Here is an 18,687-nt window from a genome sequence, read left to right as displayed (position 1 = left end):
CACCACTGGACTGATGCAGGGGGTATGCTGCACTGTAACCTGACGCAGGAAAGGTGCCCTGTGTCTCCCAGTTACCTATGGAGAGCAAGGCAAGATCCATCATGCCACCCCACTAAGCTGCCGGCAGCTGTGGGAGCCTATACCTGGGAATTCCAAGCTGGGTCCAAAAAACAGGCCTGGGAGACACCCACCAAATGACTCAGAGGTGCGACCAGGAGACCAGGAAGAAATCAGGTGTGGAAAGTGTTTTACGCAGGGGAATATAATAAATCTTAGAGACTTGAGAGAACCTGGTTCCCTCCCTTTGAATATGGTAGCTCTTCAACCAATGGTGCTAGGAAAACTGGAAATTCATATGTAATAGAATGAAATTTAACCCTTACCTCTCACACTGCCCAACATTCAATTCAAAGTGGATCAAAGACCAAGATATTAGACCAGAGGCTCTGCACCTACTAGAAGAAAATGTAAGCCCAACTTTCCATCTTGTCCACTGAGGAACTTAATTCTTCAACAAGACTCCTAAGCTCAAGAAATAAAATCAAAAACCAATAAATGGGATAGTATCAAACTAAAAAGCTTGTCCACAGCAAAGGAAAATGATCAAGAACAAAGAGAGAACCTACAGAATGGGGGAAAATCTTTGCCACCAACATCTCAGATAGGTGTTAATTTCAAGAATATACAATAAACTCAAAAAGCTTAATACCAAAAAGCAAAATAATAATAATAACCCAATCAATAAATAGGCAAAGGAACTAAACAGACAATTCCCAAAAATTGTATTCCATTCATATATGATACAAGGCAAGGCACTGAGGCAAATGCCTATAACCCTAGCCACTTGGGAGACTGAGACAGGAGGATCCAAGTTCAAGGGCAGCCTCAAAACTTAGTGAGAGCCTAAGCAACTCAGTGAGACCCTGTCTCTAAATAAAATATAAAAATAAGCTGGGGATGTGGCTCAGAGATTAAGTGCCTCTGAGTTCAATCCCTAATACCAAAAAAAATAAAGAAGAAAGGTTAACAAATACACACAAAAAAATGTTTAACATCTCTAGCAATTAGAGAAATACAAATTAAGCCTACACTAAGATTTTATCTCACTCCAAAAAGAATTATCAAGACCACATGCCAGTCATGGTCACACACACCTGTAACTTCAGCGGCTCAGGAGGCTGAGACAGAGGATCTTTGAGTTCAAAACCAGCCTCAGCAACAGCAAGGCACTAAGCAACTCAGTGAGACCCTGTCTCTAAATAAAATACAAAAAATAGGGCTGGTGATGTGGCTCAATGTTTTAGTGCCCTTGAGTTCAATCTCCAGTCCCCCCCAAAAAAAAAGAATACAAGCAATAATAAATGTTGCCACATCATGTTTATAACAGCTCAATTCAGAATACCTAAACTATGGAACCAACCTAAGTGCCCTTCAACAGAAAAATGGATAAAGGAATTGTAGTATATATACACAATGGAGTATTATTCAGCCATAATGAAGAATGAAATTATGGCATTTGCAGGTGAATGGATGGAACTGGAGACTATATCATACTAAATGAAATAAGTCAATCTCAAAAAAACAAAAGGCCAAATGTTCTCTCTGATATGTGGATAATGGCTCACATTAAGTGCAGGGTTAGGGAGGAGGAGAGGATCATCGGATTAGACAAGGAATGTGAATAGGAAAGACAGTAGAATAAATCAAGACATCACTTTCCCATGTTCATATATGAATACATGACCAGTATAACTCTACACCATATACAATCACAAGAATGGGAAATTGTACTCCATTCATATATGATACATCAAAATACATTCTATTGTTATTTATAACTAAAAAGAGCAAATATTAAAACTGCAAAATATAAGTCAATAAAACAGCCAATTGAAAAAAAAATAAGAAAGGTCAAATGTTGTCTCTGAAATGTAGATGCCAACCTACAACAAGGGGTCGCAGGGATTACACAAAGTTCAATGGATTACACAAAGGGAGGGGAGATGAGAATGAGAAAGACAATGAAATGAATTGGACGTAACTGTCCTGTGTACATATAGGAATACCCCACAGTGAAAAGCACCATGTGTACATCCACAGACCTGGGTCCTAATTAGAATAGGATATATTCTCAGCTTGTATGTATACATCAAAATGGTTTCTACCATATGAATAACTAAAAAGAACAAATAAAGACTAAAAAAAAAAAAAAAAAAGAATACCCCAACATACAACATTTAGGTTTTGAAGAGGTGACACAACTTTTTGATAGAAACTTCTTGAAAATCACAATAAAATCTCTCTTAAAAGCTAATAAACTTTCACATCAAAATTCTAATTTTAGAAACTAAAAGCCTTCTCAGACTAAAGCTGGGAAAATTCACTAACAGTAAACCTCCATTATAAGAATATTAAAGCTATTAAAGTGGAAGGGAAAAAAAGGCATGAGATGGTGGGTATGATTTGAACATGGCAGCATTTATCTCTTAAAGGTTCATATATTGAAATTTAATCCCCACTGTAAGGGTAGAAACTTAAATCCATGGCATCATACTGAAGAGGGGCAAAAGGGTCCCTCAGATTCTTTTATTGTTTTTTACTTTAACCTTTATTTTATTTATTTATTTTTATGTTTTGCTGAGGATCAAACCCACTGCCTCACCTGTGCCACACAAGCACTCTACCACTGAGCCACAGCTCCCCTAGATAAACTCTTTTATGGGGACACTAATTCCTTTCCTAAGACAGAAATGGAGCCCTTGTGAGTAAGGAACTTCTCAAAGGTTCTGCCTCTTAAGATGTATCACCTTGGGAGTTAGGTTTAAACATATGAATTTTGAGAAGACAAATATATTCAGACCATAGTATTATGGAAAAAAAATGAACTTTGATCCTTACTATTATGCACCATACACAAAACTTCATTCAAAATAGATCATAAACTGAAAGATGAATGCTAAAATCATAAAACTCAAAAGAAAACATGAAAAAATATTTCCAGTATTGAAATACTCAAATATTTTCATGTAGACAAAAAGTATTATAACAGAAGAAATCGACAACATGTAATTCATAAAAATCAAATGCTTTACTCTCCAACAGCCATATTAACAAAACAAAAACTCAACACACACTCAGGAAAAATATGTGTAAATCTTGTGTATGATAAAAAGACCTATTCTATAATACATAAGAAAAAATCTCAAAAAAAAACAAAACATACACTTCACAAGAGAAGATACACAAATAGGTAAAAAGTAATGAGAAAGATCTCCAGCGTGTCAGTACATCTAGTAAGCAAAAGAATACAAACTAAGAACAGAATGAGGGCTGGGGATATGGCTCAAGTAGTAGCGCGCTCACCTGGCATGCGTAAAGCCCTGGGTTTGATCCTCAGCACCACATAAAAATTAAAAAATAAAGATATTGTGTCCACCTAAAGCTAAAAAATAAATAATAAAAAAAAAGAACAGAATGAGAGCAGGGGATATAGTGCAGAGGTAGAGCACTAGCCTCACATGTGTGAGGCTTTGGGTTCAACACCCAGGACTGCAAAGCATTTTCAAAATTGAAAGAAACACATACACATACACACACATACACACACACACACACACACACACACACACACACACACAGATAGTACTATACATTCACTCAAATGTCTAATATTACAAAGACTGACTATACCATGTATTAACAGATACAGATAGCAGGTACAAATCTCATACTCTGCTTGTGAGAATACTGGTGTTTTTTTGTTTGATTTGGTTTTTATTTTCTTTTCAGTGCTGAGAATTGAACAAGGGGTGTGTTACAAGCCCTTCTCTTTTTTTATTCTGACATAGGGCCTTGCTTAAGTTGTTGAAGCCTTGCAATCCTCCTATCTCAGCTTCCAAGGTGGCTGGTATTACAGGCATGTACCACTATGCCCAGAGATAATGTAAATTATACAATCACCTTGGAAAATACTTTAGCAATTTTAGCTACCATGTTGCTTAGCAATTCCACTTTAAGATAATGACAGAAAAAATATGGTTAAGTCTTAAAAACATGCTGAAAAGAAACAAACTCACAGAAGCACATATTACATGATTCCATTTACATAAAACCTTAAGAAAAAAGTCTAAAATGAAAAAAAAAAAAAGAACAATGGTTGCATGTTAACAACAATGGGAGAAGAATATGTCAGGCGAAAGAACTGACTGGAAAGGAACATAATGGAACCACCAGTAGTGACAGAAATATTCTACGTCTTGATTGTTGAAGTCTTTAACTTTTGTCAAAATTAACTAATTAACCTTTTTGTGGTGCTGGGAATGGAACCCAGGGCCTCATACATACCAGGTTTTATCACTGAGCTACATCTCCATTCTTTTTATTTTATTTTGAGACAGGGTCTCCCTAAGTTGGCCATACTGGCCACGAACTTGCAATCCTCCAGCCTCAGTCTCCCAAGGAGTCAGGATTACAGGCATGTTCCACCATACCCAGCTGTACATGCTTTATATAACTGATAAGTGGAAGATCAACTCAAAGAAGTTGATTTTGTTTCCAAAAGAATACAGTAGACCCTAAATTTCTCCTTCAAACCAAATTTAAGACTATCATATTAGCATAATAATAAGAAAAGATGCATTGAAGAAGGTAGGAAAAAAAGAGATGTCAGAATCATCACTCTCCCAACCCAGGAAGTAAAGCAGTGTGGAGAGAGGCAGATCCCACTAGGGATAAGGAGAAGGAATAAAGTATAAGCCTTAGATTTAGAACCCAGTACCAACTAGCCACCGTGAAACACCGTGACAGGAAGAACTCCATGGCCCCTGATCTCAAGCTGATTCCCTGAAAGAGAGCCTCTGGACCTAGTGGCTAAGGAACTACCCAATCATCCCTCTACCAGTTAAGAGTAGTACAACCCAGAGAAAGACACCAACCTCTAGGGAAAAGGATAGGGAAATTAAGTGTAGAACTTTAGCTTGAAACTCAGTACTGGACTAGGGAAACACAATGCCAAGCAGGTCCCAGTGGTTCCTGTCCCCAGGCCAGTGCCCACAGAAGAACCCTCTGAACCAGTCCTGGCAGAGATCCAGTGCCCAAATAGAATGGATTTCTATTCTGTCCAGTATCACCTCTGGCTGACTGCAATAGTCTTAGGCAATGAATATACATAGTCACAAGCAGGCAATGGCAGGATGAGCCTTGGGCTTGCCCCTGAACTGTATTGGTCTCAGCAGACTGTGGGACAATTCAGTATTGCAGTACAGCACAACCCATCGCATTCCTCCCCCAATTCCAGGCAATACAACACGATTACTGTCCACTTGAGGGAAAAAGAGGAAGACAGTTGCACTGGAACCCAGAACCAGTCCCTTTACAGCAAAGTCCAGTGTGAGACAAATACCATGGAACATGACCATGAGCCAGTGACTACGGACAAGGTGTCTGGACAACACCAGGCCCAGGCTGAGATATGAAAGAATAGACTACTGTTTATAGTCCTCCCTGAGTCCATACTAACTAACAGCCACTGCTTTGCAATAAGCATGAGAGTGGGGCACCCTCTAATGCTGAAATAGTTACAACACATCAACAGTAGACTCAGAGTAAAACTGAACTTAGAGCACCATCTAGTACTAGAATGACATCATTGGTCATAGGCTTGGAAAAAATAAACAACCTGCTTAGACTTTCTGGAAGAACAGGTACAAAGTCACATTATGAAGATAAAAACAAATATCTAATTTTTCCATGACCAAATGTTATTGTATACCAACAAGCATCCAGAACTTTCAGGAAACTACGACCTCACCTATTGGACAAAATAAGGTACCAGAAACTGATCATAAGTCAATCAATAGGTATGAAGTCTAGGACAGAGAATAAAAATAGTTATTTTAAGGAACCTCAAGAAAATAGAGGGGCTGGGGCTGTAGCTCAGTGGTGGAGCACTAGCCAGGCACATGTGAGGCACTGGGTTTGATCCTCAGCACCACATAAAAATAAATAAAATAAAGGTACTGTGTCCATTTACTGTATTTTATATATATATACACACACACACACTATATATATATATATATATATGTATGTATATGTATATACTTTTTTTTTTTAAGGAAACAGAGCTGGGGTTATGCCTTAGTGATAGAGCACTTGTCTAGCAGGTGTAAGGCACTGGGTCCAATTCTCAGCACCACATAAAAATAAACAAATAAACAAAATAGAAATATTGTGCCTATCTACAAATAAAACAAATTTTTTTAAAACACTGAAGAACAACTCAGTACTTTATCAGAGAAAACTAAAAGAGAGATTAAAGTAATACTAAAAAATCATATCCTTTAGCTGAAAAGTACACTAAGTGGAATAAAAAAGCAATACAAGACATCATAGCAGCATAAATCGAAAACACAGGGAAGAGTCTGTGGGCTTGAAAACAATCTATTTCAAAACACATAGGAAATAAAAAAAAAGAATGGAGAGGAATAAAGAAAGCAAATATTCAAGTAATTTAGGTTCAAGATGAACTTGCAAATGTCAAAGAAGTAGAAAGTTTATTTAAAGAAATAATAATGGGAATTGTCTCAAACCTAGAAAATGATATAGGTATCCAAGTATAAGAATATCAAAGATTCAGCCTGAGGGTAGCTCAGTGGTAGAGCACTTGCCTATCACATGTGAGAAACTAGGTTCAATCCTCAGCACCATGTTTAAAAAAGTGAATTTAAAAAACTATATCAAAGATTCAACTCGCGGCTGGGGTTGTGGCTCAGCAGTAGAGTGCTTGCCTAGCACATGTGAGGCCCTGGGTTTGATCCTCAGCACCACATAAAAATAAAAAAATAAAATAAATGTATTGTGTCCAACTACAACTAAAAAAATAAATATTTTTTAAAAGATTTAATATACTATATTAAAAATATAGTATATTAAAATACTCTATATTTTAATATTCTATATTTTAACATACTATTTAGTAATATTAAAATATTCTGTATTTTAATATTCTATTTAGTAATATTAAAATAGTCTATATTTTAATATACTATTTAATATACTAAATATTGTATATTAAAATATACTGTAATCAAGCTCTCAAAGTTTAAATACAAAGAAGATTCTCAAAACATCAAGAGAAAAGAAACAAGTAACATACAAGAGTATTGTAGTTCCTGAAACAGACTTCTCAACAAAAGTATAATAGGTCAGGAAAGAGTGGAATAAGATAGTCACAGTGCAGAAGGAAAAAAAAATGCCAACCAATAATACTGTATCAAGCAAAGCTACTCTTTAGACATGAAGAGGAGTTAAAGATATTGTCAAACAAAAACAGTGAATTTATCACCACCAGACCAGTCCTGCAATGAATACCAAAAGGAGTTCTTCAAATCGAACACAAGATGCTTACAACTGAGAAGCAAACATCAGAAGGAATAAATCTCATGTAAGAGCAACTACAGACAAATTCAGAATGTTACTATTGCAAATTCTGTATGTAAACCATTTATATTTTTAGTACAAAATACGAAATCATTAAACAATAGCTACATTAACGTTTTAAGAGACAGGCAACATAAAAAAGATATAAAATGGGACATCACAAATTCAAAATATGGCCAGGTGTAGTGGCACACACCTATAATCCCAGCAGCTCTGGAGGCTGAGGCAGGAGGACCGTGAGTTCATGATCTTTAACCAGCCTCAGCAATGGCAAGGTGCTAAGCAACTCAGTGAAATCCTGTCTTTTAATAAAATACAAAATAGGGCTGGGGATGTGGTTCATCGGTTGAGTGCCCCTGAGTTCAATCCCCAGTAACAAAACAAAACAAAACAAAAAATTTTAAAATATGAAGAGGAATATAGCACAAGTATAGAGCTTTTTATAAGTATTTAATATTTTGTTTCTTTTCTTATCTTTACCATCATTTCAAAATGGCTTGTAATAAATCAAAATGTGTTTTCTGTAAGCCTCATAGTAACTACAAAGCAAAACTGCATAATACACAATTCAAAACAAGTAAATAATGCAACAAAACCCACTGTTACAGAACATCAGTTAGCCCCAGTGGAGGACTGCAAGAGAGGAGAGGGGAAAAAAGAACTACAACAACAACAAAAAAAAAAAAAAAAAAAAAAACTTTAGTAACTAAAAGGAAATAAACAAGACTTAGTTATTTGCTGCTTTTAGGAAATTCACCTCAACTCTAAGGATATGTATAGACTAAAAGGGAAGAGATGGTAAAAGACATTCCATGGAAATAAAATCCAAAAGCTAAAGTGACATTATTGCAGGACTGGAAAAGGTGAGGACCCAAAAGCACAGGACGGAAAAGTGAAGACAAATAAGTGAGATAATATCAAACTGAGAAGCTTCTATATGGCAAAGGAAATAATAAAGAGACAACCTACAGAATGGAAGAAAATATTTGCAAACTATACACAATTAGCATGGGTTCATAGCCAGAATACATAAAGAACACGAAATAACTCAACAGTATGAAAATAAACAATCCAATCGAAAAATCGACAACAGACCTAAACAGACACTTTTCAAAAGATATACAAATAAAAAACTGGTATATGAAAGTGGTCTACACCACTAGTCATTGGGCAAATGCAAATTAGAACCACAATGAACTATCACCTTCATCCAGTAAGAATGGCTATAATCAAAAAGACAAAAGATATCAAGCATTGGTACAGATGTAGAGAAAAGGGAACCCTCACACACACTGTTGGTAGGAATATAAATTAGTACAACCATTGTGGAAAACACTATAGCTTCCTCCAAAAATTAAAAATAAAACTATCATACAATCCAGCAATCCCACTCCTGGGTGTATATCCAAAGAAAATGAAATCAGTATGTCAAACAGACATCTGTTCTCCCATGTTTATTATAGTAAAATTCATGAAATAGAAACAGCTAAGTACCCCATTACTATATGAATGGAAAAAGAAAATACAATATAAATAATGGAATAGTATTCAGTTATTAAAGAAAAGATAAAGTTCTATCATTTATGACAACATGGAAAAGACTAGAGGATATACATTAAGTAAAATTTGGCACAGAAAGACAATGTACTGCATAATCTCATTCATAAGTGGAATCTAAAGAAGATAATCTCTAAGATGTTGAGAGTTAAAATTATGATTGTCACAGGCTGGGGAGAATAGGGGAAGAAGGGATGGGGAAAGGTTGATCAACGGGTACTATGTGACAGGAGAAAGAAGTTCAGTGTGCTATTGAAAAGTGAGGCAACCACTATTAATGATAATGTACTATACATCTCAAAAAAGCTAGCAGAAAGGATTTTGAATGTTTTTATCAGAAAGAACTGAGAAGAGTTAGAGATTATGTGTGTTGTGTGTGTGTGTGTGTGTGTGTGTATAAACACCACAAAATACCCCATAAATATGTATAATTGTGTCAGTTTTTTTTTTTTTTTAATGTCAGCATCAAAAGAAATGCAGCATTCAGTAAAACTGAAACTTGAACTAGCAGTTTTTGCACAGTGCCCCATTAAGGTCAAACACACTGCATTTCTCTCAAAAATGCAAAGTACCCTTCTGACCCCCGTGACTTCCCAATAGTAGTCCCATTTACCCTGACATATAGTTTGGTTAATTAAGGTAAATGTTCTCATGCATAATTCACCTTCAAATCAAGTCCATATAACAGCTATTATGCAATAAACAGAAAGTGAAGTACCTTGTATCCCAGGCCTAACTGATAAATAGCAAAAATCTGAGCTGCATTAAGAGCATCACTGAAAAGGTAAACTGCAGTCATCTGACCACAGAAGACTCTGTTAGCATCTGCTGTTTCTGACGAGCCCAGGAAACATTTGTCAAATGTCTATGAAAGAAAACAGAGATTTTATTAAATGAAAAATTACATCCTCCAGGAATAACAAAACATATATTGGTATAAATGTTTTGTCTATTCTAAGCTATATCTGAATATAATAAAATAATTAATTTAGCATTTCATTTCATTCATTCCCCTCTTTCATGGAGATCAGAAAAGACACCATGGAAAAGAATATAACGTAAGTTTTCTGAAGTATAATAAATACAACTTTATGACAAAGAGGAAGTAAATGAGGAGTCAGAGAAACCATTATGACTCTGAAGTTTCATAATTGGGCAGCCAAAGTCCAGAAAGAAGAGCAGTCTTTGGCACAAGGAGGAAAATAATGAAACAGGTTTAAACTTATTGAATTGGCTCTTTTTAAAATTATTTATTGATTTGTTAATTGTAGTTGGGCACAATACCTTTATTTTATTTATCTATTTTTATGTGGTGCTGAGGATCGAACCCAGAACCTCACACGTGCTAGGCGAGCACTCTACCATTGAGCCACAATCCAAGCCCCTGAATTGGCCTTTTCTTTGTGAATATTTTCATATTAAAAAAGAGAAATATTGGGCTGGGGATGTGGCTCAAGCAGTAAACACGCTCGCCTGGCATGCGCAGGGCGCTGGGTTCAATCCTCAGTACCACATAAAAAAAAAATTAAAAAATAAAGATGTTGTATCCACCGAAAACTAAAAAATAAATATTAAAAAATTCTCTCTCTCTAAAAAAAAGAGAAATATCATTAAAATTTATTGAGTACTCATCCTTTACAAAGCACTCAGCTAATATTTATGAGCATTATTTCATTTAATCATCTTAACAATCTTCTAGTATACATACTATTTTATGCCCATTTTGAGGTGGAAAAATACTAAGGTCAAGTAAGATCATACAATTGGGGCTGGGGTTGTGGCTCAGTGGTAGAGCACTTGCTATAGAACATGTGAGGCACTAGGTTTGATCCTCAGCACCACATAAAAATAAATAAAATAAAGGCATTACGTCCATCTACAACTTAAAAAAAAAAAAGATCATAGAATCAATAAGTGACAGAGCTGGTATTTGAACCTAAGCCTGTGTGATATAACACCCTGAGCTCTTAAGGTTGCCGTTATGTAATATGTACATATGTATATAAAGGATATAAAAGGAGGAGAAATGATAGAGACTATTGTGTTCACTTTCCTCAGGTTATTTTTTTTAAGTTCCCTATTTAAAAAATGTTTTTAAGGATCAAATAAGAACATTTTGAATCTCATTCTAACCTATGAATCTCTTTTTTAATCCTGAAAACTCTATAACAGTTATAAGAGCAGCTATAAACTATATATAAAATTTATAGGCAAGTATCATCTACTTCATTTATGATAATGATCTAAATTGTGTAGTTAAGCTATTTACTTTGATCAATGGATCACTGATCCAAACACTGTTAAGACATAGCTACTGCTACTCATAAACCCTTATCTATCTCCACTCTATCCAGAATAATTTTATAATAAAAAATGAGTAATATGTGACACATTAACAACTTCTATTCTGTAAGTAATTAGCCAAATTATGATTATAAAAATTCAAATTAAAATATTCCAAATTTTATATTCAAGTTTTAAAACTTCTTTTAGTTTGAAGATTTCATCCTTTAAAAATATTTTTTTTCACTGCACTGTTTCGAAATCACTTACATCACTGGTGTTGACAAGCCATGTTATCTCTCCATAGGAAGCAAGCTCACCATTCACATAACATCGAAGCTCACTGTTCTTCCACCGATTGTAAATATGCACTATAGTTACCATATACCACTGAATAAGCAAAACAGATAAAAATAATGATTCTCCCAATAATAAAACCATACTCATAAATAATACATGGTAAATTTCAACTAAACCGAAAAATAAAATAAGACTATTTTTACTAAATCCAATATACAAGTTCCATGAACAATATTTATTCAGGGAAGCTCTCACCTGATAAGAACTTAACCGCGAAGTAATTTTTCCAGCTTTTTATTACGGAAATTTTCAAATTTACAACCATAAAAGCTAAATATCTAGTACAAATACCCTCTTTCATTTTCACATATTTGCCTTATCTATCTGCCTACCTATCTACCTACACATTATGTTGATGAAGCACTTATTAATCTCTAAATTTTAAGGTACAAAAGAAAATATGTTAAATTTGCAGTACTAAAATAACTGCCTTTAATATTTTCTCTTTGGATTTCCCTTAAATTCTATAAATAACTGTATATCTGATCTTTTCATGATCCAAATCAAACAGGTTAACACTTTTACAGTGATTTAAAATTACTATTTTGAAAGAACATAAAGAGTTGAGAAATGCCATACTGTATTCTGTGACAGTCACTAACACAGAGCATTCAGAAAGCTCCCAGTTAACATAACTATGACTCAGAAGATCACATACCTTTTGTGGCTTGAAATCAAATTTCACACAGTGTTGAAAGCCTTTTCCTTTTGACTTTATTGATGTTATAATCAAACAGCCTCCAACAAAATGAGCAGAATATCCAAGACCTTTACTGGTTCTGAAACTATGAAGAATAAGTTTTTATTTTACCTGTAAATATTTTCATTTTCAAAGTGAACACTAATCAGTTACAGAAATACATACCAATACAAATATGGTTTATCCTTATCAACATTGATATTATTTACAGGATCCATTCTAAGCCAGGTATGAAATGTAAAACCATTCTGGTATGGCCACTTGGCTATAGGAGGTAATGCAATAGCCTAAACGAAAGAAACTTTAAGTTACTGACTTGCATGAATAATCTTATTATTGAAATAATGAAAATGAGACTACATGTGATATATGTGTTTTCCACATACATATGTTTATACTATACATATTTCTTCTATATGCATATTCTTACTATATATAAATTCTATTATGTATATTTCTACTACATATTTTTTCTACTATATCATATTATTTTATGCCATAATTAAAATATCTGAGAGAAGACTCTTTATAGCATTTGAATTTTCCCAGATCCATATTAATGACAACCTGCTGAATATACAAACATTGTCTTCTTCACTTTTTACAATAAACATACCCCAAGCAACTCCAATTAAAAGATGTAAGTAATTATATCATATTCATAAGTAATGATATCATAATCATATTCAGCTGAAATGCCCTACTTCTCAAGACAAATATAAGTAAACAGAACGAACATATTACAATCTCATAGAACTCTAAATACTAAAATCATAACATAGTACATTAAAAAAAATACAGACTGGGGTTGAAGCTTAGCAGTAGAGCACTTGCCTAGCACATATGAGACACTGGGTTCAATACTCAGCACCACTTAAAAATAAATAAATAAAATTAAGGTATTTTGTCCATCTATAAATAAAAAATTATTTTAAAAAATAAATAAGAACAGGACTGGGAGTATAGCTCAGTGGTAGAGTGCTTGCCTAGCATGTTTGAGGCCCTGATTTGGGTCTCCACACATATGTGCATGAATGAATGAATGATAAAAAGTAAATTAACCAAGAATACTTTTTCATCTAAGAGACAAATAATTTTAGGTTTAATGCCAACATAGTAAAAATTTATTCAGGAAAATTTCAAATCTAAAATGCCTTTAAGGAAGAAAACGTGAGCAATAAAAGTTTTCAAAGAAAGTCATGTATTATGTATACAACATTCAAATATCCCAAGTGTCCTTTCAAAATATATATTTATCTGTTCAGTTCCTTGGCCTACTTATTGATTGGGCTATCTGTTTTTTTGGTGTTAAGGTTTCTGAGTGCTTTATATATTATAGAGATTGGTGCTCTATCTGATGTGCTTGTGGTAAAGTGTGCTCCCATTCTGTAGGCTCTCTATTCACCTCACTGATTGTTTCTTTTGCTGAAAAGAAGCTTTTTAATTTGAATCCATCACACTTATTGATTCTTGGTTTCAATTCTTGCGGTATAGGAGTCTTATTAAGGAAGTTGGGGCCTAATCCCACATGATGGAGATTTGGGCCTACTTTTTCTTCCATTAGGCACAAGGTTTTTGGTTTAATTCCTAGGTCCTTGATCCACTTTGAGTTGAGTTTTGTGCATGGTAAGAGATAGAGGTTTAATTTCATTTTTTTACATGTGGATTTCCAGTTTTCGCAGCACCATTTGTTGAAGAGGCTATCTTTTCTCCAATGTATGTTTTTGGTGCCTTTGTCTAGTATCAGAAGAGGATATACAATCAACCAACAATATGAAAAAATGTTCAGCATCTCTAACAATTAGAGAAATGCAAAGCAAAAATAAGATTTCAACTCACTCAAGTCAGAATGACAGCTAGCAAGAATAGAAACAACAATAAATGTTGGTGAGGATGTGGGGGAAAAGGCACACTCATACATTGCTGGTGGGACTACAAATTGCTATGGCCAATATGGAAAGCAGTATGGAGATTCCTTGGAAAAGTTGGAATAGAACCACCATTTGACCCAGCTATCTCACTCCTTGGTCTATACCCAAAGGACTTAAAAACAGCGTACTACAGGGAAACAACCATATTAATGTTTATAGCAGCACTATTCACAATAGCTAAATTGTGGAACCAATCCAGATGCCCTTCAGTAGACGAATATATAGGGAAACTTTGAGATATATATATATACACATACTTTTGGAATATATACAATAGAACATCACTTATCATTAAAGGAGAATAAAATCAAGGCATTTGCAGGTAAATGGATGGAGCTGAAGAATATAATGCTAAGTATGTATGTATGTATGTATTTATTAATCTTCCTGCAAATATTGCCTGGCTACATAGGGCCTAACAAGCCCACAAGATTTTATGAGAACCAAAGCAAAAAATGAGTGAATGATAAGGACAAAAAAGAACAGACTGAAGTATATTTTTTTAAAAACATGTATTTTGCTTACAGACTGACCAATGTAATAGTGAGATTTTTTTTAATTTCCATAAACAACATTATATGATACATAATATGCTCCTATAATACTCTGAAACTGTATTATAGCTATTATTGCCATACATGATTGTATTATTAACAGCTGGTAAGAATGTTGAGACCAACATAATTAGAAATTCAGAATTCAGGAAAACTTGCCTAGAAAGTTTCAAAAAGTTACTCTCATTCTATATAATAGAGGCAAAAGAAACAGGGGCAGGGAAATTTCAGGCTAGAAAAAGGTTTTCAAAAAGAATGTGACAAACAGCTACTTAAAAATGCAGAGATAAATTCATAGACAACATAGCTATATTCAAAAGAATTAGGTTCTTACTCCATTACTGACCCAAGTTTGAGTGGGTAACTTTCTTAACTGCTTTAAATATCTATTTCTTCACCTCTAAAACAGGAAAAAGAAACACACTAATTGTCTTAAGGATTAAGTTAGCTCCCACAAAGAAGCTTCTACCTAAAACAGAGCCTGTCAGGACAGGGTGTTTCAGGAACACCCTTGTTGTACTATCAAGAAGTAAAGGAAAGGAGAACTTCAAGTGACTGTCTCATTAATATTTACTTACTGCAGCACTCTTTCCTGGAAAGTTGAAAAAGGCATCAGGACCATACTTCTGAGGCATATGCTTTAACACAGACAGCAACTTTCCAGCATGTGGAGGCTATAAAAATAGTTAACATTCATTATCCACTTTATTCACCATAAAACAAAAACACATATAGTTATGTTTTAACATACACAAGAAAAAACAAATAATGCTATAAGCTGAAAAGCATATACAATAACCAAAAAAGTTTTTTTCTACTATCTTAAAGAAATAATGCACTCTATGCCATTTTTTCTAACATTATAGAACATATTAGGTGTTCAATAAATATGAGACAACATTATTTAATACTTGAAACTCATCAGATTGCAGCAAAAGTTATCTTTTAAAAATAAAAACTTCATAAACCCACTACCCACATCTCTCTAAAACACTTTTAATTTAACAAATGCTTAAGTAATGCTTATGTTTCAATACTACAGGTACTTGAAATACATTGTACTATTTTAACTTCACAATTTATCTTTACCAATTGTGCAAAAAGTTCAGCAACCATTTGTCTAAATATTAAGTGGAATTTTCATTCTTTTTTTAATTTTTATTATTAGTCGTTCAAAACATTACATAGCTCTTGACATATCATATTTCATACATTTAATTCAAGTGGGTTATGAACTCCCATTTTTACCCCATATACAGATTGCAGAATCACATCGGTTACACATCCACTTTTTTACATATTGCCAAACATATTGTCTGTTGTATTCTGCTGCCTTTACGATCCTCTACTATCCCCCTCCCCTTCCCTCCCCTCCCATCTTCTCTCTCTACCCCATCTACTGTAATTCATTTCTCTCCTTTGTTTTTTATTACCCTTTCACCTCACTTCCTCTTACATGTAATTTTGTGTAACAATGAGGGTCTTCTTCCATTTCCATGCAGTTTCCCTTCTCTCTCTCTTTCCCTCCCACCTCTCATCCCTGTTTAATGTTAATCTTCTTCTCATACTGTTCCTCCCTGCTCTGTTCTTAGTTGCTCTCCTTATATCAAAGAAGACATTTGGCATTTGCTTTTTAGGGATTGGCTAGCTTCACTTAGCATAATCTGCTCTAATGCCATTCATTTCCCTGCAAATTCCATGATTTCATCATTTTTTAGTGCAGAGTAATACTTCATTGTGTATAAATGCCACATTTTTTTTTCATCCATTCATCTACTGAAGGGCATCTAGGTTGGTTCCCACAGTCTAGCTATTGTGAATTGTGCTGCTATGAACATCATTGTAGTAGTATCCCTATAGTACGCTCTTTTAAGGTCTTTAGGGAATAGTCCAAGAAGGGGAATAGCTGGGTCAAATGGTGGTTCCATTCCCAGCTTTCCAAGGAATCTCCATAATGCTTTCCAAATTGGCCGCACCAATTTGCAGTCCTACCAGCAATGTACAAGTGTACCCTTTTCCCCACATCCTCACCAGCACTTGTTGTTTGACTTCATGATGGCTGCCAATCTTACTGGAGTGAGATAGTATCTTAGGGTGGTTTTGATTTGCATTTCTCTGACTGCTAGAGATGGTGAGCATTTTTTCATGTACTTGTCGATTGACTGTATGTCCTCCTCTGAGAAGTGTCTGTTCAGGTCCTTGGCCCATTTGTTGACTGGGTTATTTGTTTTCTTATTGTTTAATTTTTTGAGTTCTTTGTATACTCCGGATATTAGGGCTCTATCTGAAGTGTGAGGAGTAAAAATTTGTTCCCAGGAAGCAGGCTCCCTATTTACCTCTCTAATTGTTTCTCTTGCTAAGAAAAAACTATTTAGTTTGAGTAAGTCCCATTTGTTGATTCTTGTTTTTAACTCTTGTGCTATGGGTGTCCTATTAAGGAATTTGGAGCCCGACCCCACAATATGTAGATTGGGGCCAACTTTTTCTTCTATCAGACACAGAGTCTCTAATTTGATATCAAGCTCCTTGATCCATTTTGAGTTAACTTTTGTGCATGGGAGAGAAAGGGATTCATTCTTAAGTTATCAAGAAATTTCCAAGTAACCATACTACTCAATTACAAATAGAGTTAGTAACAGGTAACTACAATCGCACTAATTTTTTTTGAATAATTTCTAATGTAAATTAAAGTAACTAAAGCCACTCTGCAATCACAAATAAAAATGCAGTATTGTAGCATTTCCATCTAGAGAAACCATTCCTCCAAATCCCCTTTCCTATAAGCCTATCAACAAAAGAATACATTAAAATATGCATTTTTCTCCACTCACTGCTGGGAAGTATACATTAGAAAGCCTTTCAGAATAAAATTTAATAATCATATTTCAAGTGTCTTTAAAAATGTTCATGTCCATGAATGCACTGAATTCATAAGTAAAAATCTATGCTAACACAGTAATTGGAAAGTTAGATATTGATTTAGATATAGGGGTTTCTCACTGTTATGAAAGTAAAAGACAAAAATAGCCTGACTGATATTGATTTAGGTATAGAGGTTTCTCACTGTACTATTATGAAAGTAAAAAATAGCCTGATTAATAATAAATAGTTAAATAAATATAATTAATGTCTCAGCCCTCTTGGTTTAATAATTGTTCATTATTTTTCCTTTATCTTCTAAACCTATTCTGATTCTCGTTCATCTCCCCATGATCAGCTATTTTAACTTACTTGATCTTTTCATTATGTGTCCGTTTAAAAATGTTCTTGCATGCTTGTTCTTACCATTTAAGTGGCATCATGTTAAGATACATAATTCTGCTTATTAATTTCTTCCTATGTCTGTTACATTTATTCATATTACTCCATGCATTGATTCTAACTGGTATATAGTCATCTATTCTGTGAATCAAATACATTTTACCTATCCATTCATTCTCCTAATGATAAATGTCATACTGATAATTCAATACCATCACAAATAATGTTTCAGTGAACATCCTCATGTATATTTCCTTAACTATATGGGAATTTCTTGAATTCATACTTAGAGGCAAATTATTAAGTCACTGAATATGAGTATGATTTATGTGACTGAGCAGTACAAGATGCCTCTTGAAGTTGGCTCCATTAGTGTTCATTCCAACTAAAAACACACAAGGTTTAAATTAGTCCAACCATTCCAACTATGCTTGTTATTACCTAACCCCTAAAATCATAGATACTATAGATAAGGTAACATTATCAACAGTTTTAATGTGAATGATCTTATTAAAATTATTTGGCATTTATCTGGTTGTGGGGTTTCTTCTTCTATAAAAAAAAATATCTGTTCATAACCTTTGCTATCTTCTTACATACT

The 18,687-nt window shown here is 34.3% G+C and overlaps 1 protein-coding gene across 5 annotated transcripts in view; it reads right to left on the bottom strand.

Moving 5' to 3' along the window:
* Positions 1 to 18,687, bottom strand: part of Lrba (LPS responsive beige-like anchor protein) — a 648,575-nt gene that overhangs the window by 551,669 nt on the left and 78,219 nt on the right. For all 5 annotated transcript variants that reach the window (XM_040293201.2, XM_040293202.2, XM_040293204.2 and 2 more), the window contains exons 5-9: positions 15,404 to 15,499; positions 12,506 to 12,627; positions 12,299 to 12,425; positions 11,551 to 11,670; positions 9,716 to 9,862 (exon numbers count right to left, since the gene is read on the bottom strand). In XM_040293201.2, the coding sequence (XP_040149135.2) occupies positions 9,716 to 9,862; positions 11,551 to 11,670; positions 12,299 to 12,425; positions 12,506 to 12,627; positions 15,404 to 15,499 (612 nt within the window). The remainder of the gene's footprint in view (positions 1 to 9,715; positions 9,863 to 11,550; positions 11,671 to 12,298; positions 12,426 to 12,505; positions 12,628 to 15,403; positions 15,500 to 18,687) is intronic.

Source organism: Ictidomys tridecemlineatus, chromosome 9 (assembly GCF_052094955.1).
Source record: "Ictidomys tridecemlineatus isolate mIctTri1 chromosome 9, mIctTri1.hap1, whole genome shotgun sequence".
Classification (NCBI taxonomy): Eukaryota; Metazoa; Chordata; class Mammalia; order Rodentia; family Sciuridae; genus Ictidomys; species Ictidomys tridecemlineatus.
The sequence above is the reverse complement of the archived record's forward strand: the minus strand, read 5'-3'. Positions and strand labels throughout refer to the sequence as shown.